Here is a 21,398-nt window from a genome sequence, read left to right as displayed (position 1 = left end):
AGGCCCTTGGCACTCTGAGAGCAATTAATTACACACATGCAAGCCCAGCCTGCAGATTTATCACTCAAATATATTTGCACACATGTGCAGTGACACATGAAAGGTTATTAACTGCATCAATAATAGGAAAAGATTGTATTAGGAAAAGATTAGAAAAACTGAAAATTTCATGCAAGAATTCTTTATAAAAATAATTTTAAAATATACATATTTGCTAAATATACATATAGGTGCACAAAATATCTCGGGAAAGAATCACAACACTGTATTCTACTTTGCAAAGGTCTCAAAAGCAGTGACTATGTCGCCTGGAGTCAGACAATGTGGTGGCCCCTAGCAGTGGCCGCTGGGATAGGAACCAGCAGGTTGGAGACAAGCAGCAGGAAGAATTTTTGTGGTGTACTTTTGTGAAATAAGAAATATACATTTGGTGTCTGCCCCAGTTCCTGACAGAGAGCTCTGAAATCACTTGGAATTTCCTGGATGATAGGAGTATCTTTTGTTCTAAGGAGGTGACTCTGCGTGGGCTCCCTGATGGTTTGTCGATGAGGGCTGGTCATGAGAAAGACCTGCTATGGTCAGAAGCTTGGAACTTCCAGCCCCACGCCCGCATCTTCTGAGGAGGGAGAGGGGTTAGAGATTGGGTTCGTCATCCATCATGCCTGCGTGAGGAAGCCTGAACAAAAGTCCCTAAGGTACAGGCCGCAGAGAGATCCCAGCTTGGTGGGCACATGCATGACTGGGACCCAAATGCACCGCAGTTCCAAGGAGACAGAAGCTCCTGGGCTCAGGGCCCCTCCAGACCTCACAGGTATTCCTCCACCTGGCTTTATACCCATATCCTTTGTCGTGAGCTTTATTAAATAATAAACCAATAAACATAAGCGTTTGAGTTCTGTGAACCATTATAAAAAATTAACTAACCTGAAGGCAAGGCAGCAGGAGCCTACAGCCATGTTGTACAGAGGTGGGGGGTAAGCTGGAGACCTCCTACTCCGACTGGCATCCAAAGTGGGGGCAGTCTTGTGGGACCAAGCCCTTGACCTGTGAGAAGTGATGCTAACTCTGGGTAGACAGTGTCAGAATTGAGTTGAACTGTAGGACTTTCAGCTGGTGTCTGAAGAAACAGGAAGGAGCAGGGCAGCTCGAGGCCAGAAAGCAGCCCAGAAACACAAATTGGTGGTCCAAGAACAGGTAAGAGGTAGGCCATCAGAGTTTCCCCAAAGGAATTAATTTTTATTTCTCTGAACTAATTAAGTGCTACATTTATTCATTTATCTATTTTTTAAGATCTACGTTCAACACGGGGCTTGAAATCATGATCTGGAGACCAAGGATCACATGCTCTACTGACTGAGCCAGGCAGATGCCCCTATGTTTGGAATTTATATATATTTTTTTAGACTTATTTATTTATTTTAGGGAGAGAGCATGGACGGGAGGGGGAAGAGGGAAAAGGAGAGAAAGAGAGAGAGAATTCTCAGGCCAACTCCCCACTGAGTGCAGGGCCCCACATGATGCCCAATCCCAGGACCTGAGATTATGACCTGATCACCATCTGGAAACCAAGAGTTGAACACCTAACCGGCCGAGCCACCTAGGTGCCCCTGTCTGGCATTTATTTGAAAATATGAGGCAACACTGGAGGATTTTAGGCAGAGGCACTGTGAGACACTATACAACTAGGTTTATTTTAATACAGATAAGATGAAAACTGGATTGGGAAAGGAGATGTGTGAACACAGACAGAGGAGTCAAGACACCTCGGCAGCATTTGAGGGAGAGATGTCAGTCACCGGAGAGATGGTGACAGGGTAGGCCAAGAGACACAGACACACCAAAAAGACACTACAGTGCCAGATTACAAAGGACTCAGGAACAGATCTAGTTTGAAAGGGAGGGACAGAAGATGATTTTGATCAATGGTTCTCAAGTTTTCACAGTACCTGAGACACTGTTAAAAATGTAAGTCACTGGGCTTGTGCGCAGAGCTTCTGGTTCTGCAGGTCTAAAGTACAGAGATGCCGCCACCTGAACTTCAGATTAGCAGCCCTAGCAATTCACACACTGATGGTTCTCCTGCCACATTTTGGGATGCACTCATTTAGACAACTCCCAACCTTCTGGCTTATGTCAGTGAGTGAATTTGGGATGGGGACACCATTTAAGGGAAAAGAAAACAGTATGGGGCAATGGAAGGCACGAGGGGCAAAGGCACAAGGATGGCCTCTGCGGGCACGTGTGATATCTAGAGTGTGGACGGCTTCCGTGGGGCTGCTTGAATGATCTTTCTGATGGAAGCAGTTGACCAGCTAAGTGTCAAGTGTGCCTCCTAAACGTGATTTGATACAGAATGCTTAGAGGCTTCCGAGCACATCAGAGGACATGTGACCGTGACGCTGGCCCTGGCCACCTCTCTGAGGTATCCTCCCCGCCCATATCACTCAGCCCCAGCCATACTGTCTTTTTCCTCTTGATACCAATGTGGCTTGGTCCCTCACTGTATCAGGTCTCTGCTAAACTATCTAAAATAGCAATTTCCTTTCTTAAAAATTTATTAAATAGACTATCTTTTAGAGCAGTTTTTAGGTTCACAGCAAAACTGAGAAGATACGTCAATTTACCATGTCCCTTTCTTCCTAAGCAACTCCTTACTTTCTGGTGCTGGAAGGTACCCCAAGCTCATATTGTATGCTCCGTGCCTCAGTCCTAGAATAAACCATTTCTTCAAAGAGCTTGGTTTCCCTTATGGCAGAAGGTAACAGAAGCCAAGATCTGGGGATGACTGGGTGGCTCAGTCAGTTAAGCATCTCTTGATTTGGGCTCAGATCATGCTCACGGTTGTGGGACTGAGTGAGCCCTGTGAAGGGCTCTGTGCTCAGCTCTGAGTCCGCTTGAGATTCTTTCCTTCTCTGCCTGCCCCTGCCCCCTCACACACACTCTCTCTCTCAATAAATAAATATATAAAGTCTTAAAAAAGCAGCAGCAGCAGATGCCACCGCCACCAAGATCTGGGTGCTGGGTGTTTGCTGCGGCTGCAGAGTCACTGCCTCCACGCCCTCCCGGCCGACAGAGCCAGGTGACAGGTGTGGGCACACCAGCCTGTGCACACACACATCTACAGACATTTCTAGATGGAGCCGCCTGGGTACTATTAAGCTGAACGTGGATTCATACCGATGTCTCCAGCTCTAGCCCCGCCGCGTGTGTCGTTCCGGCTGCCTCGCCTTGCTCCGCCGCAGCCTCCCTCCAGCAGCGAGACCCCGGGCTCCACCACCCGCCACGCAGACATGTAACCGATCTGTCCCAGTGCAGGTGCACAGGAGGGTGACAGCTGCTGACCTGTGCCTGTGCTCATTCACTGTGACCCCCCTACCTTGCTCCACTGCCCTCCTCACCCCTTCATATGTTTATTTTCTGTTTTCCTGTTCCGTGACAATAGAAACTTGTGCTGCTGAGTCGCGAGCACCTTAAAACTGCCTTAAACGAATCAGGTGCTAAAAATATTAGCTGAATGAGTATAATGAAAAAAATCCCTGATTACCACAATCAAGCAGATCTCAGTCTGGCCTTTCTCGACCAGCACTATTCAGCTATGAAGGTACTTATCTACCTCAATCAAATTATCATCATAGAATATAATTGAGATTTTTCATCAATTCAATGGACTTCTCTCTTCAACTGCTGCAATTGTACCCATCGAACTGGAAGCATGAACTATCACAATCACTTACAGCTTTTACTTTTCCTCTAAGGTCTGACGTGAACCAATACTCTTCTTACTCCCCTGCCTCCCAACCTAAACCTCCTGGACACCACCTACCTCTTTCAAATTTCCTAGACATGAATGATTCTAGGTGCCCTAGCTATCTATTGATAAATATTCTTTCCGCATGTGTTAGGAACAAGAACAACATAATCATGATCACAAGTTCAAATCACAGGGTTAAATGTGGAATTATATGAAAATTAAGCATTTGACTTTAAGTTTCTCTTCCAAAAGAACTGTGAGGACACATAAAATTAAATCCTTGGGAAAAAATTACACAGATTTGCTCTCTCTTCCTTGGTATGGAAGCCTGAGGTTTAAGAACAAAGACTAATAGGAAACATATGGAAAAGATCAGTAACAAGATGAAATCCTGGCCCAAATACAGTTTGCCATGTTTCACATACCAGTGCCTCAAATAATAGATGAGATTTTTATAGCACTGCCAAGCATCACTTGAAACACAGCATACTTTTAAAAAACCTGAAGTATAACAAAATAAGCTCTGTGATTTCTTTGTAAAAATCTAATGGTAAACACTGAGGACACAAGAACAAATTCTGGGATTCACTTTACCTTATTAGTTTGTACAAACTTTGAAGAGTCTTCCAAAGCATGAACTCAAGGTTCACTGCCAAGAAATACAAGTTAATTCTCTGTTTAAAATTTTTTTTAAAAACCACACTAGTAAAAAAATGTAGCATTTAAGCAGTTAACCACTACTCCTCAGGAAAACAATTCAGTGAAAAGAGATTTTTTACATCTACAAAATAAAGGCAAGTTCCTAATGGCATCTTAATTAATACTACAAAATTATTTTTTGTACTAACATAAAGAGGCAAATCAGAGATCTACCTTCTGAGTGCAAGACACTAAATTCCATCACCAGATTAATTTTTTTTAAAGATTTTATTTATTTATTTGACAGATCACAAGTAGGCAGAGAGGCAGGCAGAGAGAGAGAAGGGAGGAAGCAGGCTCCTCACTGAGCAGAGAGCCCGACTCGGGGCTTGATCCCAGGATCTTGAGATTATGACCCGAGCCGAAGGCAGAGGCTTTAACCCACTGAGCCACCCAGGCGCCCCGTCACCAGATTAATTTTTATTTCAAAGGTTTTAGCAGGCATTCTAGTGCACAGATTTGGGAGGAAAAAGAGGACAGTGATAGGGAACAGAAAAGAAGGTATAATTCTCTGTGTGGAAAAGTTATATATTTAATCTGTGTCACTAATGACAAATCCCTTTGTTTAAAAAGTAAACTAGAGGGGTGCCAGGGTGGCTCAGTTGGTAAGGAACTGACTTTGGGTTGGCTCAGGTCATGATCTCAGGGTCCTGGGATCGAGGTTGTAGGGCTCCTTGCTTCCTTGTTCAGAGCGAAGCCTCCTTCTCCCTCTCCTTCTGCTTGTGCTCTCTCTCAAATAAATAAAATCTTAAAAAAAAAAAAAAAAAGTAAAGTAGACATGCAATGCTGTATGTTTCTAATCTTGGTTGCTTGTCTACATAAAGGAAAGCCCTGGTGTGATGTGAGGTTTCAGACAAGGGACATTTCAGACCACTCTTGAGTTCCACCTTAAATTGTTGAGACACTGAGCTCCAAGTTACAGGGGACCTTAATTTGGAGAATTCTTTGGCATGAAAATGAAAATAAAAACAGTAATCAGTACATGCTGTTTCATTTAGTTCTGTTTGCCTTTCATATTAGAGGAAATTCTTGCCACACCTCAAACCAAAATTAAGGGGAAAAGAAAGGGAAGTAAGCCACATAAATCTGACCAACAGCACAAGCATCTCAATTTGAATCCACAAAGTTTTGGATAATGAAAAGAAATACATAATCTTAATTCAACCCAAGTGTTTTCCAAGCAGATTATATTTGCTTAAATTGCTACAGTAATTCAAGGACAGCCCTGTCTGGACACACAGTTACTGTGGATTTTTAAGAGACTCAGTTAAAGAATTTAGGAATATCTGATTCAATTTACAGGATTTGCAAATTCATCAACCCCTGAAAACTAAAGCAAACTTAACAGGTATGATGATAAACTAATTTTCAATTTTTTTTAAAGAAACTGTTCCTACTATTAAAACTTTTTAAGTATAATTTGATTTGTTTAACATTAAAATAGATCATAAAAGCACAAAATTTGGAGGTAATATTTGATAAATCTTCATTAAAATTTGATTAGCAAAAATATTCAGAGAAAGCAGTAATACAGTGATTTAAATTTTCTAACTTAAGATTTGCCCAATAAATAATCCTTGTTTAGATTTATTTTTAATTAAGAATGAAAGATTTTTACGTTAATGGCATCACTGTCTCCTCTCTCACTCTCAACTTTAAATGACAAAACTGGCAAATGTCTGTGAGCCATACATCTGGGCAGGTTGACAGATTCTGCTTGTAGGGAAGAAGGATCTTTGTATTGATTTCAATAGAAATTTTCTTAAGCTTTCTCTGGTGACCAAATCCTTGACAGTAACATATTTTTGCTTTCATTTGACTCTTTCTGGAAGGGAAGATGTGACTGCTCTATCTGGTACTAAATGAAACAGTTCCTTGGGTTCCAGTTAAGATTTAAATGTAGTATGGCTAAAAATAATTTTGAAACTTTCTTATTTTTAGTAGTAAAAGTCTTACTTCCTTAGGCCTTGGGTGTAAAACAGGATGTAAACTACTTTATTTACAGAGTTAAATTTAAAACCGCTTCGGAAAGAAATTTGAGTCTATTCTAATACTCTGGTTTCTTATATCCTAGTTTCTGTGGTAAATCAATAAAATAACTGAGTCTTTAACAAAATGCAATAAGGCTTTCCAATTACTTTAAACTTTCCAGAACAAAGTTCAATCTCATTTTAATTAGAAATTCCTTATGAAAGCACAAGTGCTTTTTCCCAACTAAGAGAGATGTTATAACATAGAAGCATTTATAGCTATGATATGAAAAATTCACATTAATGGATAGTTTTAAAAATCGGTAATATATATTTTCCATTGCTTTAAAGATTCTGTTCACATCTGTTACTTTTCTATTACTCTGTAATGGGAATAGCATGCTGTGACCGGAGACACCACTGGAGAGAATAGCCATGTTCTCTGTGACTGTGTCCATTTAAAGAAAACGATTGCGGCAAAATAATACCTAGAAATAACCAGCATTAGTAGTGACAAGCATCGCTAACAGGATGCAATCTGTAATTTATTAATCCAGTCATCCATTCAACAAATGTTTGAGCACTTACATACTGTGCATTGTACTATATTCTGCCAGAAATTAGGTCAGGAAGTGGGAGACTGACAGTGAGTGTACTGTTTTGCTATGAGCAATTCTATAGGGAATGAGGCATAAATTGTAGAACATGAAAGGCAAAAGTAATAAAAATGTGCTTTGTAAATGGCTAGGAAGAGATCAGTTGAATGGAAAATTTGGATAAAAAGAAATAAGAAGTCATTATAACAGGGAAACTCACCAGAGATGAAGTTGATGACTAAGATGAATAGGAAATAATGGGCCTCTGGATGGAGACAGGGTTGATTTCAAACCAGAAAACGGGACTTGGTCAAAAGGAAGAGGGATCAGGCTGGGCTGCAGAGCCAAGGTCCTTAGAGGACGATTCAGAAGAGAAACTGTCCTTAGGGAAAGCCTATCTTCATAGGTGGCCAAGAGGACTAAAAGCAGCCAACACTCAAGAATCCCTTTATTCTCAGGGAGACACCATAATGAGGTCTTGATCCCAAGTCAAAGGGATGCATTTAAGTGCCGGATCTAAAGTATCACCCAGCTCCCCTTTTTCCCAATATGTTTCTCATAATTGTTAAATAAAGTCAAGACTTTCATTCTCAAATGTAAGGTTACTGATTGATTATTGCTATTGTTCTTAATACAAGGATGAAATTCAGAGCTCTGATGAGCAATGCTCATTTCAAAGTTTGTGTAACAGTCAGCTTCCAAGACCCGCTCCATGCCTGACCTCCCCCCGCCCCCGCAGCAGCATGCCTCTGCCCTGCTTCTACGTATACCTTTGTGAGACACAGCAAACTTACAGTAGAACCCTGTGGTTCAATGAGACTGAAGTGAAGTATGACATGTACTTCAAAAAGTTAATATGCTCCACTATAATAAGTATCATAAAACACACAAATTTAACACATAAAGTATTATCAACTAGTGAGTAAAATGTATAGGATGTTCTACACCCATTCCTGCTAATCTCCCAAGATCTGGAGCAAATGATACTACAAAGACTTCCCCATCTGCCTGAGGCAGGGTTAAGCCACTGTACCCATGGCACTGGGGTCTAGACGGTAAACATTATTTCCCTTTGTCTGAGAATATGGTTTGCCATGTTGGGTCTCTCCCATAAACCGTATGCTCTTTACGGAGAGGACCACATCTTCATATCTTCATCTCTGTGTTCCTCACCAAAGACAGTGCCTCACACCCAGAAGTAACTGCAGTCTAAACTCCACCAAAGTTTAACTACTAATATCTGTGAGGTGGTTGACTAGCCAGGTTCACACACAACCTCTAGCACAGGTCACTAAGGCAGCAGACCCAATTGGAGCTTTCCAACACCCTGAGTTAGCCAGAACTGAACACTGCCCTTCGGGGTGAGATGATCTCCCTGCAGGACTTTCTCCTACTTCACCCACCAACAATTTAGTGTGAAGGTCGGGGCTCAGCTACTGTAATGAATTAAATCAGGTGTTCACTCCCTGAGTGCAACTCCACAGGTCAGAATTCAGGCCCTCTAGATCCTGGTCCGGATTAGCTATGACAGTCGTATTTTACTCCTTCAATAGCTAACCACTATTTCCCAAGCACCCTACTCTTCATTGCTTACATGTTTTGGTCATCTCTTCTGTCTGGAAATCTTCCTGGTCTTCCTCTTTGAGAACCCTAACATTCTTCAAAATCTAGGTCAAATGTCACATCCTCTATGAATCCCACGGATATGAAGGAACAGTGCAGCAGTCTACTGAGATTTGTAAAACAATTGCTTTAAAAGATCAAACCATTGCTATTTTGACATATTCTGTAGATAGGGATGAGATTAAATATAACAAAACACATATGAGTAAATCATTGTTTTGTTTGATCCTATCCTCTTGGTTTAAAAAAAAATGGCGGCAGCAAGGTGGTCATTCCAAACTGGTGGGAAATGAGACTTTTTAGAGGCGTCTAGGAGCAAGGGAAAAGGAATGCAGTAAGGACATGTCCCTGAGCAGCAATGAGTGGTCATGAATTTCGAGTGACATCAGCTGGTGTGGTCAGTTTTCTCTCCACTTGCTCTGCTGCCTGAGTCAGGCTGCATGTAGATGGACAATTGGAGGAACAGGGATGGAGGTTACCAGAAGAACAAGAGGATGAAAGGGGCCAGAGGATCAGGGACCTGAGCAAACAAGTGACAATGGTGATGGGGTGTGGGGTCCAGGCCACAGAGAGGAACTGAGTACATTGGGAGGTATGAATAAAGGGCAGTGAAAACACAGTGGGTTCCCCATATTTACTTCCTACTGAAATTGAGGAATTACTACAGCTGGAGCTACTCCATGGAGTAAGTTATAAAGGCAAGTCGCAGTGTGAAGGAGCTGCACCCTGGTAATGACAAGACCCACGCTCTGGGTGCACAGGAGGGAAGAAAGATCAAGGGTCCCTGACTCTACTTAAATATCAACTCCAAATCCCACATTAACACATAATTACATTCCATACATTTATAGTTCTTGATAAGAAAATAAAAAAGAATCTAAGATGTTAGGGTCTAAGGCAGACTTTGTCAAATGGGGTCTGTTATAGACAATTATTTAGATAACTATTTTTTCAATTATCCCAATGATGAAAAATAGCTTGTACCACTCTAACGACTAATGGGATAGAGAAAAGTCAGTTCATGACACACAGGGACATGTTACATTAATTCTCAGGAAACCCTGAATGAGAGAGGTAGAGAAAAATACCTGCAGAATCAAAGAGGTAAGATTCTTTTTTTTTTTTTTCCCTTCCTTTTAACCTTTATCTAAATAACAAACTTATCCATCTGGATCACTTTCTAACCTGCAAAGCACTTTTACATGCATATCTCACGTGACTGTCACAACCACCAGTTGAGATAAGCTAGGAAACAATTACATTTCTCATTTTCGTGAGGAGGCAAGAGGCAGGCATCTTAAGTGGCTTGACTGTCCTAATTGACAGGTGGGAAATGAAGGTCTTCAGGCTCCTCATCCAGTAAACCAGAACTACAACTTCAAGTTAATGGTCTTTCTCAAGCTGAGTACTCCTCCCATGAAATGCACCCCTTACACACCTTCCTCCTCCCTGTACTGTGTGCATCTTTCTGATTCTCCACCAGACTTCAACTCCTGGGAGACAGGACAGTGTGCTTTCAGTATCGGTTTGTCTAGGACTTAACTCAAAAAATTAGTGGAAAGAAAGAAAATGTATAGAATAACCTACTAAAAGCTCAAAGTTTGTAGACAGTAAATATTGCATGTATTTGGTATTTGAGTCAAGTGGAGTCAGAGACAAAATAATTGGATTCTGGAAACGGTTTCATGGGGGAAAACTGGAAGTCATGGTTAGACTTGGCCAGAAACACTAAGAGGAAAGATGAGAGCTATTTTGAATATCTCAACCTCTTACGTAAAAAGGAATGTTTCATGTTCTTTCAAGGGCAGAAAAGAGCATCGAAAAAAAGAAGCTGCAGTGGGAAAATACTGGTTAATATTAACTAAAACCAAGAGCGTCTCCTCTCATAGGTAAGGACCATCACTGAAGGGACCATATAGTTAGTGGAACACTCAGATTTTTAGTGAAGGGAGTAACCAGCTTTGGGGTTGAGAGTTCATGTTATCATTGTAAATCTATAGGAAGCAAGACAAACTTGGATTCCCTTCAAAGATGGGTATGTAATCTGGTTCAGTGCAAAATGTGACTTTAAAAAAAAAATACCACCTTATTGGTACTTAAACATTAATTTTGGTTTGAGCATTGCCCATTTATTCTGGACTGTTTTATATATTTCAATACAGATACAGATATTATGCACTTTATGTAACTGTTAATTTACACAAAAATTCTTCTAGGATTTACTGACTTTTCCCACAATATATTTGCTTTCTCCTTATAACAGGACAAAAAAGGAACATGGGCTTTTTAAGTCTAGCACATGTCCTTTTCTTCTTTTTTGGAGTCAAAGTATATTGCCAATATGAAAATTATCAATGGGATGAAGATTATGATCAAGACCCAGATGATGTCTACCAACCGGAATTCCAATTTCATCAAAATGAGGACTTTCAAGTTCCTTTTCATCAGTATATGTTAGGCTGTGCCTCTGAATGCTTCTGTCCACCCAATTTTCCATCATCAATGTATTGTGACAATCGCAAACTCAAGACTATCCCACGTGTCCCAGCACACATACAGCAGGTCTACCTTCAATTCAATGAAATTGAGGCTGTGACTGCGGATTCATTCATCAATGCAACTCATCTCAAAGAAATCAACCTCAGCCACAACAAAATTACATCTCAAAAGATTGATCATGGTGTGTTTGCTAAGTTGTCAAATCTACTACAACTTCACCTACAGCATAACAAGTTAGAAGAATTTCCATTTCCTCTCCCTAAGTCTTTGGAGAGACTTCTTCTTGGCTATAATGAGATCTCCAGATTGCAGACAAATGCCATGGATGGGCTAGTAAACTTGACAATGCTTGATCTCTGTTACAATCATCTCGAGGATTCCATGTTACAAGAAAACGTACTTGCCAAAATGGAAAAATTAATGCAGCTAAACCTATGTAATAACAGATTAGAGTCAATGCCTCCTGGTCTGCCTTCTTCACTTATGTACCTCTCTTTGGAAAATAATTCAATTTCTGCTATACCAGAAAATTACTTCAAAAAACTTCCCAAACTCCAGGCTCTACGAGTGTCACACAACAAACTACAAGATATCCCACATAATATTTTTAATCTTCCCAACCTTATAGAGCTCAATGTTGGACACAACAAACTGAAGCAAGCATTCTATATTCCAAGAAATTTACAACACCTATACCTAGAAAATAATGAAATTGAAAGTATGTAAAATTTCATTATCTTTTTTAAATACAAAAGAATAGTATGCTGATCTTTTCATTATTTTTTTTGAAGATTTTTATTTACTTATTTGAGAGAGAGAGGTAGCAGAGAAGCAGGGACATCGAGAGAGGGAACACAAGTACGGGGAGTGGAAGAGGGGGAAGCAGGCTTCCTGCTGAGCAAGGAGCCCAACACGGGGTTTGATCCCAGGACTCTAATACCGTGACCTGAGCTGAAAGCAGATTCTTAACTGACTGAACCGCCCAGGCACTCCTAAAGAATAAATCTTTTTTAAAAAACATCTATGCTTTACACATTGCTGAAAATAGTTGACTTGAAGTAGCTAGGAAAATGGCCAAAGCTAGCCTCAGAAAGGTGTGCTATAAAAGTTTACAGCCTTGGGGCGCCTGGGTGGCTCAGTGGGTTAAGCTTCTGCCTTGGGCTCAGCTCATGGTCTCACGGTGGGATCAAGCCCCGCATTGCGCTCTCTGCTCAGCAGGAAGCCTGCTTCCCCCCCTCTCTCTGCCTGCCTCTCTGCCTACATGTGATCTCTCTCTCTCAAATAAATAAATTAAATTTTTAAAAAATAATAAAAGTTTATATTCTTTTCTTTTAATGATTTTATTTATCTATTTGAGAGAGAGAGAGAGAGAGAACGCACAAATCGGGAGCAGGAGAGCTTAACCGACTGAGCCACCCAGGCACCCAAGTTTATAGTCTTTTCTATGAAGTGTTATCACTTTGAACACTGACAAGTAGTACTGTAGAGTATCTGAAAAAATAGGAGCTTCCTGAGTAGTTGGGACTAAAGGTGTTTTTTACTTTGTTATTTTTGAGATTACTTATACTATGAATTTATTACATAACAAATAATTAAATAGCCAAAAGAGCCACCATTTTTTCAGATTTTAATTCCACTACAGTTAGCACACAGCGCTGCGTTAGTTCCAGATGTACAATACGGTGATTCAGCTTTTCCATCCATCATCCAGTGCTCATCAGGACAGATGCGCTCTGAAAGCCATCATTTACTTTGAGAACATATAATTCACCTGTAGTTTCATTTTATTCATTTTATTATTTGATTACTGTAAAAACTAATTAAACCTAATTCTACCTATAAGAATTTTAATAAGACTGTATCTCATATTTTAATAAATTCCAATGTAGGATTCTAGATGTAATGCAGCAGGATTAATCTTTAATTTGTATTTTTCAGATATCAATGTTACAGTGATGTGTCCGTCTGTTGACCCACTGTATTACCACCACTTAACGTACATCCGTATGGACCAAAATAAGCTGAAAGAGCCAATAAGCTCATACGTTTCCTTCTGTTTTCCTAATTTACACACTATTTATTATGGTGAGCAAAGAAGCGCTAATGGGCAAACAATACAACTGAAGACTCAAGTTTTCAGGAGATTTCCGGATGATCCTGATAGTGAAGAACAGGAAGATCACCAAGAAGGTCCAGAACAAGAAGAAACAGAAGAAAACATTGACCCTCACTATTACGGAAGTTAAGAATGGCAAGAAACTATATAGGTCTACATTTATGATTGTATACAATGGTATTATTCAGTATTGATTGAACTCACAGTAATATATCTAGAATCATGCATTAGTAGAAGATCAGACTGAATTTAAGTTGTTGGTAACACTTGCATCATTACACAGTATTCAAACTTACTTAAAATTACACAAGTCTTTAGAAATATAAATTAGAATGACATGGGAATATAAAACTAAACTTTAAAAATAACAGTATTATCAGGCTGAGGAGAAAAGAAAGTATGCCATCTCTAGTGATATTAACTGTTCTAAGAGTGACGAAAACAGCAGCACTAGAAGCCAAGAACTGGAAGAGGCCAGGGCTGAGATGCCCGGGCTTATGTTCATGTAACGGGCAGCCATTCACTCAGGAGTCCGTTATTTTCTTTGACCTGGATCTCCAGAAAAGCTTTTACATTTGTATGTGAAATCTTATCACCATAACATCCACCTCCCTGGCCCTACCACTGAGAGCAAGAGAGGATGCTTCTGATTTTCGAAAGAGGCCATTCTGCTACGGATCGAAGACTTGTAGTTTCACAAAATCAACTGGTCTTTGCTTTTCTCTCAGAGCACCAGAGCCACACAATTCTAAAACATGTATTTGGATAACTAAACAAACAAACAAAAAAAACACTAAATTGTCTCATCACAATCATATTTTAGCAGATTTCAGCAACTGTCCAAAACAATCTGTCTTCCATTTTAGCGGGGATCAATGTTTCTATAGTAAACTCACTAGGGAAAGTTTTTGTTGTTATTGTAGCTACACAGAGATTCACCAATAAATAACTGCTTTGCTCACATGGTTAGTTTAGCACACAACAGTATACCAGCATTATTAAAACACTTCCATTTTCCTAGCACGATAGAGTAGAAACACATATGAGCATCAGCTCGTATTTATTTAATTAGTGTTAAAGCTGAACAGAGTTCCTTTACAATTCAGACAAGCTTTGCTACCTTCTTTAAAACCTTAGACACACCTATTATTTAACCTGTCATTTTGAAGTATTTTAAGTACGCCTTGTAAAGAAGATGATGGAAGTGCTATGATGAGCTCTTCTGACTTATCAGCTGACATTTCAGAGTTCCTCAGGAGAGGAAGAAACAGAGATAGGGAGACCTACACGGGGAACCCGAACCATAAATGTTCATAATGTGGACAACAGGCCAGGACCACTTTTTGGCTGTTAAAACTTTAGGAGTTTTCAAGTGGTGAGTCTTTATTTTGCTGGAGATAAAGTGGAAAATGAAGCTCCTAATGATCTTTATTTCTTTCATTAAATTATTAGCATTTAGCAGAAACAGAACACCCACCTGTCCCAAAGGAATGGCTCAATTCAGAATGAACACAAATAACACTCCATTCATTCATTTAATTAACATTCATCAAGGCATTTGGTGTGTAGGGCTTAGCAATAAGGGCAAGAAACAGAATGTATGTGCACTTGTGATACCTCAAGATACAACGGTGAGGGTAGCAGAGCAAAATTCTAGTAATGTGGACAAAGCACACTTCCAAAAGAGGTTAAAAAAAAAAAATTAAGGCCCACTTCATATTGGAAAATACTATGCGTGTTTCAGGAGATAAAAGAGATACAACTATTTCTAAACTAAAACAATTTAGAAACTAAAGAGAGGCCATCAGGGAAATGCCCATGAACATCCTAAGAGACACTTCCACAGTCACTGAGAGGGCTCGAACCAAGAAGACAAGACCCAGAACAGATGTTATTAGCAGGAGGCAGAGAGAGTAGGGCTCTCACACACTACTGGTGGGATATCCAGTGGTGCAGCTGTTTTGTAAAGCAGTCTGGCAGTTCAGAATTTAGTCACTTAGGATGCAGCCATTCCACTGCTAGATATATACTCAAGAGAACTAAACACAGATGTTCACACAGAAATATGTCAGCAAATGTTCAGAGCAGCACTATCTACTAACAGCCGAAAAGTGGAAAGCACCCAAATGCCCATCAGCTGGTGAATGGATAAATAAAATGAGGTATAAACACACAACAGAGTATTACTTAGCTGAGAGAAGAAATGAAGTACTGAAATGTTATGCTACCACGCAGATGAGCCAGGAAAACATCTCGCAAGGTGAAAACTCCATCACAGAAGACTGCACAACAGTATGACTTCATTTAAATGAAATGCTCAGAACATGCAAATCTATAAAGACAGAAAGATTCCTGGTTGCCTGGGGCTGCGGGAGGGGAAAAGGGTAAGTGGGGAGTGACTGTCAATGAGCAGAGGCTCTGTTTTTGGAGGGAATGAAAATGTTCTAAAACTGATTGTGGTAATGGCTGTGTAAATCTAAAAATACCAAAAATTATTGAATCGTAGATTTTAAAAGGGTGAACTATAGGAGGTGTGAATTGTCTCAATAAAGTTGTTAATGAAAAGCTTAAAATAATATCAACTCATTCTTTTTTTTTTAAATTAATTTATTTATTTATATGTCAGATCATAAGTAGGCAGAGAGGCAGGCAGAGAGAGGGAGGAAGCAGTCTCCCCGTTCAGCAGAAAGCCCAATGCAGAGCTTGATTCCAGGACCCTGGGATCATGACCTGAGCCGAAGGCAAATGCTTAACCCACCAAACAACCCAGACGCCCCTAAAATCAACTCATTCTAATACAAGAAATACAATGCTAACGTGGCGGTACTATAAATGACAACAGGAGCACAGATAAATATCCAGACTTTATTTCAGGTCAGGACGCAGTGAAGTAGCTCAAGGTTTCCAGAAGAGGTGGTACCCTGACGTGTCGGGAGCAACTGATGCCAGGGGTGGAGAAACAAGCTCCCGAGCTGAGATGAATACACAGATATGTCATTACTTTCTTCACCTCTTGCACAGTTTAAAAAAAAAACAAAACTTCCAATATTCAGAATTCTGGAGCTTCTATTTTTTATCCTCTTAAATTGATTTTTAAAAATCCTCAGAGAACAGGCTTCGTGAGGAATAAAACTGCACAATTCAGCAACTGAAAACAAGTTATGTGGAATGTGATAAAACCTGCAGAAGTCGGACTTGAGACTCCTAAGCCAGATGCCAGAGTAAGGTGCAGAACTCTGAAGCCCCTCTTCCCACATTCCTTCAAAGAAGCTGGTTCTCCTAGAGCTACTGAAAGGATAAAGAGAATTCATATGTGTGACAGAGCGCTGAACAGTGTGCATGCCAGTCCCCGGTACCCAGTGAGCAGTAAGTAGACCTTGAGGATCGCCAACCTAGCAGCCTGCAGGATCTGTGTGCCCCCAGATGTCAGACCTGGGTGTGTTCTCAGGGACACTAGGAAAGAGCCAGCATCTCCGTGGGTTCCTTCCAAGATTCTTTTTGTATAAAAGACAAGTGAACAAGTTTCTACCAATGGTTTTCTTAGGGAGAGAGTAGAGGGTACTTAAGTCCTATACCCCAAACACACATATTCCAGGTCACCATTTGCCAGTTCAGCTTTCCAGAGCACCCTTTGACAGCCTGCCAGGGCAGAGAACACAGCTCCCCCCCGCCACCCCTCCCTGGGCACCGCACCCTGCCTGGCTCCTCCAGCCTAATTGGAAGGGGTCAACTCCACTCTACTCCTCCCTCCAAAGGGGTGTGTGTGTAAATGGCTCATCATGCTGCAGGCCTCAATGAGGCGGCAGGTTAACAACCGTCTTTTGCTACTTGAAAATGGTCCTGAGGAACTCATACCCACCCCAAGTATTTTTCATTAAAGAACAAAAATGAAACCCAGTGCTTTCCTTAAGAAAAAACTGAAGAATAAAGTACTTCTTTAAGTAGCACATCAAGATTGCACAATTATAGGGGTGCCTGGGTGGCTCAGTGGGTTAATGCCTCTGCCTTCCGCTCAGGTCGTGGTCCCGGAGTCCTGGGATCGGGCCCCGCATCGGGATCCCTGCTCAGCGGGGAGCCTGCTTCCCTTCCTCTCTCTCTGCCTGCCTCTCTGCCTACTTGTGATCTGTCAAGTGGATAAATAGAATCTTTAAAAAAAAAAAAAGATTGCACAATTATCTACCACATCTACAGACAAAACCTGTTGATCTGATATTTACAACAGAGGAAAAAATGAAAATTCATCTATTTTCTCATTACACTTAAAAGCATTAGTTAGCTACTAGGCTGAACTGTATTTGTGATCACTGACAAACCCAAATCACTCCATGAACCACGTTTAGTTAACAAACAAAAGTATAATATACGATCAGCTTTTAGAAAAGACATAAAAATAAAGGATATCTCATAAATTTGCTCACAATAAAACTGGTTGAGAATGTTAGGCTTGTGGTTACATATTACCTGAAACACTCCACATTTTCTCTTTATTCTTCTGGTTGGGACCACTAAACTGAAGTGCAGATGTGTGCATATCATGTAACACATTTAACCAACTCCAAGGGGGTAAAAACAGAAGAAAATAAACCTTGTCTCTCCTTCATACTTTTACTGTTGCAAAGAATTCATAGGACCCAAAGGACGGCTAGAACTGAAATCCTGGTTTCCTGATTCCAAATCCATTTTTTCTCCCTAATTCTTGGAAATAAAGTATAACAGCAGTTGGAAACAAAATTAAATGATAACAGCGAAAAAATCCCTAAACTTTCTTATATGTCCCAAATTCCTAGATAAATATAACTATGTATAGCAAGTAAATACCCCAGTCTCATGGAAATTACATGGAACTTGCATTACTTTACAGGCTTAGTTAGGCTGCCAATTCACTATATGGGGATTTATGTACTATTTGGAAAAACTTACAAGTACAGTAAGTTTTTAACATGAATCCTTCTTCTCATCAGGTCAAAACTCCTCCCACATTAAATTTCATCCTTCAGTCTGGGAGATCAAATCTTTGATCTATGAAATCAAATACTCTGACCTCATCTTTACCTCACCTGACCACACGACTAGGCTTCAGCCGTAAGAAGATTTGAGATGAAGATCAACTCTCAGACTTTCCATAAAATCCTAGAATGTTGCCTAAAAGGGACTATAAATATCTAGTAACTCAATGATTCTCAGTGGTGGCAGTTTTACCCTCCAGGGTGTGATACTATGATTTATAAGAAAGATATTTTGGGTCTTCACATTTATGGTTCCTGGCTCACAATTCCCAAAACCCCTAAACTTACAAGAGCACTTAAGGTGTCTTTTGTCATATTAATGCAGATGATGTTGGGGCCCCACTAAAGGGGGGGTGGCTGGCTGCCAGGAGGACCAAGCAAGGCCACCTGAAATCTTGGCAGAGGGGAAGGAAGGGGCTGGAGGTTGAATCGGCCAATGGCCAATGACTTAGGACTACATAGGAAGCCTCATAAACACCCAGAAGGACAGGTTTAGGGGGGCTTCCAGCTGAACAGGAGGAGATGCCAGAATTGGGGTATACCTGAAGCTCTGTGCCTTCCCTAGACCCTGCCCTATGCATCCTTTCAACTCGCTGTGGATTCAGATCCTTTGTCACAACCTTTAATAAACTGGTAAACATAAATGTTTGGCACTTCCAAAGCTGGAGTGCTGGTAAGGACAATTCTCTGTGCAATGGTTCTTTGTGGAGCCTAAAATGGGGCGTATGGCAAGAACCTGCGAGCGCCTCCCAGTGCTGACTGTAGGAACTCTGGACCAGAGAATTAACATTTGAGGGGCTTTACTAACCTGCTGTTGGACATATTAATTGAAGCCATCCCTAGGACTGAAGGACATAAAAGGGTCTTGGAACCTGAAATAACATGTCTAGGATGATGCTGGACAAATTTGCTAATGGGGGTGGCAGTGCCTGCGGAATGCAAGGAGGAGATTCTTACAAGCAGGGAACCTCTCTCCCCAGCCCCGCAGGGCTGATTCTGCAGCTGCACAAGGAGCTGCTGGACTCTACTGTCCACACTGTCATGTGGACAGTGCCCTACGGACAGCTCTCTACTAACAACAAAGAGTTGGCTTATGGATAGCAGATCCAAGGTGAAGGGACAACATCCTGTCTGGAAGGCCACCAATGTGAATGAAGATTACAAAAACAGATGCCCGTGGTATGCTGAACCGCACGCTGTTTTCCTAGCAGTGACGGAGGAATGGAAGAACGTTAAGAGCCCCTCTGTGTGGGTTTTTACTGACTCACAGGCAGTGGCCAACAGCCCGGCCATATGGTCAGGCAAGAGGATAATGGGATCTTGGCCTATTAAAGGAATGTCCTTATGGGGCACAGTCCTATGGAAATAATTGTGGGTATTAATGTCGGACAGGTCAATACCCACCAGAAAACCTGCCTTCCAGTTTGGGAGGATGAGTGGATCCAACATGCATCTATCCCCACATGCTCCCTAGAAAAGGCCACTTGGGCCCGTGAACGTGTGTGTTGGTGGTGGTGAGGGAGTGCTGCAGCCATGTTGAGATGGGCTGAAGCTAGAATCTCCTGCACCTTCTGAGATACAAAATGCCAACACGATCTGTTCTGGCAACGAGAGAGACAGAGACTACAGGCGTCTGTGTGGCAGAGACCCTGGGGGGAAGGTCCTGAATGTGGCTGGCAACTCAGACTCATGTCAGGGGGTTATACAGTGGTCCTGACGGGAAGAGCTACTAACTCTGGAGTGGGCTTTGCAGACCTGGTAACAGATGCAAACGCTCAGAGAGAGATACAGAAAATGAGAGCAGAAGATATTCCACAGCCAACTGTCATCTCCTCAGACCAAGGAACTCACGTAATGTCCAACAGCCAACGCGAGGAATGACTGAGAGAAAGAGTTTCATAGAGAACTGGAATGAGCAATTAAAACACTGGTTTTCTAAAACAGGGGGAGATAAAAAAGGAAGGGCTGGCTTATACCTTCACAAGTGTGTTCACACTCAACATGAGTGGGGCTGAAGAAGCGTCCCCACTGGATACAGTCCCGTGTCTTCTGGCGGGTCTGGGAGCCCGGGGGAGAAAGGGCCTGTGTTCTCTCTTCCCCACATCACCTCAGCTTTTTCTTTCTCCCCTCGCAGACGCAGCCGTCACCGGACCAGGACTGCAACTACACAGGCTGGAAGCAGGGATGATTCCATGTTTTCAGGCTTTCTGTCAAAATTCCCAGGGCAACTTGGCAAAAGTGAGGCTAACAGTGAGTATAGCCACACTGCCTGGTGACAAGAATGCACCCCCAGTTCTGCATCTGTGTCATTCACCTAAACAGAAGCGGACTGAGGGGGGACGGACTCGCTACAAGAGCACTGCTGCCTGCAACCCAGACCAGCCCAGCGGCCGGGCCTAACAGCCCTTCCCGAGATGGGAAAGTCTGGGTACAAATGCAGGGAACAAAACGTAGTAGGTAAAAGTAACGGAATGAATGAGTAGGTTATGTAATGAGGGAAATCCAGTATTACACGGACACCTGCAGAGAGGCTCAGAGCAGCTCAATCATATCAGATGCCTGAAAGGGTGAAGCCTGATGTTACCAAGACCACTCCTGCTTTTAGAACCTGACCAGAAAGCACAGATGCCTGCAAACCTGAGTGATCTCACCCTGGGAGCTGTTTTCATAAGTACGATAGTGGACTGAAGAGTTATTACTGACTGAATGGCATTCTGGTTGTGCATCAGTAACTTTAGACTTTTAGCATTGTTTGGCTATAAGGAATCTGTGTTCAAGAACCAGGGGATGGACTGCTGTACTGTGATTTATAAGAAGTATGTGTTTGGTCATTCAAAGGGACAATGTCCAGAAAATACTGGTTGTCATAGCTGATGCGGGTTAGTGCTGGAGGAATGCTACTGGCATCTAGTGGGCAGAGAGTGGGGATGCTACAAAATGTCCTAAGTTGCACAGGACAGCCCCCACCACAAAGGATTATCTACACCAAGATCTCAGTGGTGCTGAGGCTGAAAAGCTCTGTAGTGACTAGATTCTAGCCCAGCAGATAAAGACACTGAGGTCCGCAGAAGTTAACTTGTTCAAGGTCACTGCCAACCACGGAAGTGCTCCAGGGGAGGAATGGAGTCTGAGTGCATT

General features: G+C 41.6%; 2 protein-coding genes across 4 annotated transcripts in view; one reads left to right on the top strand and one right to left on the bottom strand.

Moving 5' to 3' along the window:
• Positions 1–21,398, bottom strand: part of CENPP (centromere protein P) — a 223,180-nt gene that overhangs the window by 124,586 nt on the left and 77,196 nt on the right. The gene's annotated exons all lie outside the window — the stretch shown is intronic.
• Positions 5,507–15,417, top strand: OMD (osteomodulin). 2 transcript variants are annotated; one of them, XM_032308413.1, is made up of 4 exons: positions 5,507–5,798; positions 10,443–10,528; positions 10,903–11,856; positions 13,077–15,417. In XM_032308413.1, the coding sequence occupies exons 3-4, from the start codon at positions 10,917–10,919 to the stop codon at positions 13,382–13,384; spliced, it is 1,248 nt and encodes a 415-aa protein (XP_032164304.1). In that variant the 5' UTR covers positions 5,507–5,798; positions 10,443–10,528; positions 10,903–10,916; the 3' UTR covers positions 13,385–15,417. The 2 variants fall into 2 exon arrangements, with proteins under 2 accessions (XP_032164304.1, XP_032164302.1); XM_032308411.1 differs by lacking the exon at positions 10,443–10,528 and having other exon boundaries at positions 5,508–5,798.

The sequence above is a fragment of the Mustela erminea genome, chromosome 12 (genome assembly GCF_009829155.1).
Source record: "Mustela erminea isolate mMusErm1 chromosome 12, mMusErm1.Pri, whole genome shotgun sequence".
Classification (NCBI taxonomy): Eukaryota; Metazoa; Chordata; class Mammalia; order Carnivora; family Mustelidae; genus Mustela; species Mustela erminea.
The sequence above is the reverse complement of the archived record's forward strand: the minus strand, read 5'-3'. Positions and strand labels throughout refer to the sequence as shown.

Coding starts and splice junctions, on each gene's coding strand:
- OMD (XM_032308413.1), top strand. CDS start 10,917: ATGGGCTTTTTAAGTCTAGCACATGTCCTTTTCTTCTTTTTTGGAGTC. Junction 11,857..13,076: donor AGAAAATAATGAAATTGAAA/GTATGTAAAATT, acceptor TGTATTTTTCAG/ATATCAATGTTACAGTGATG.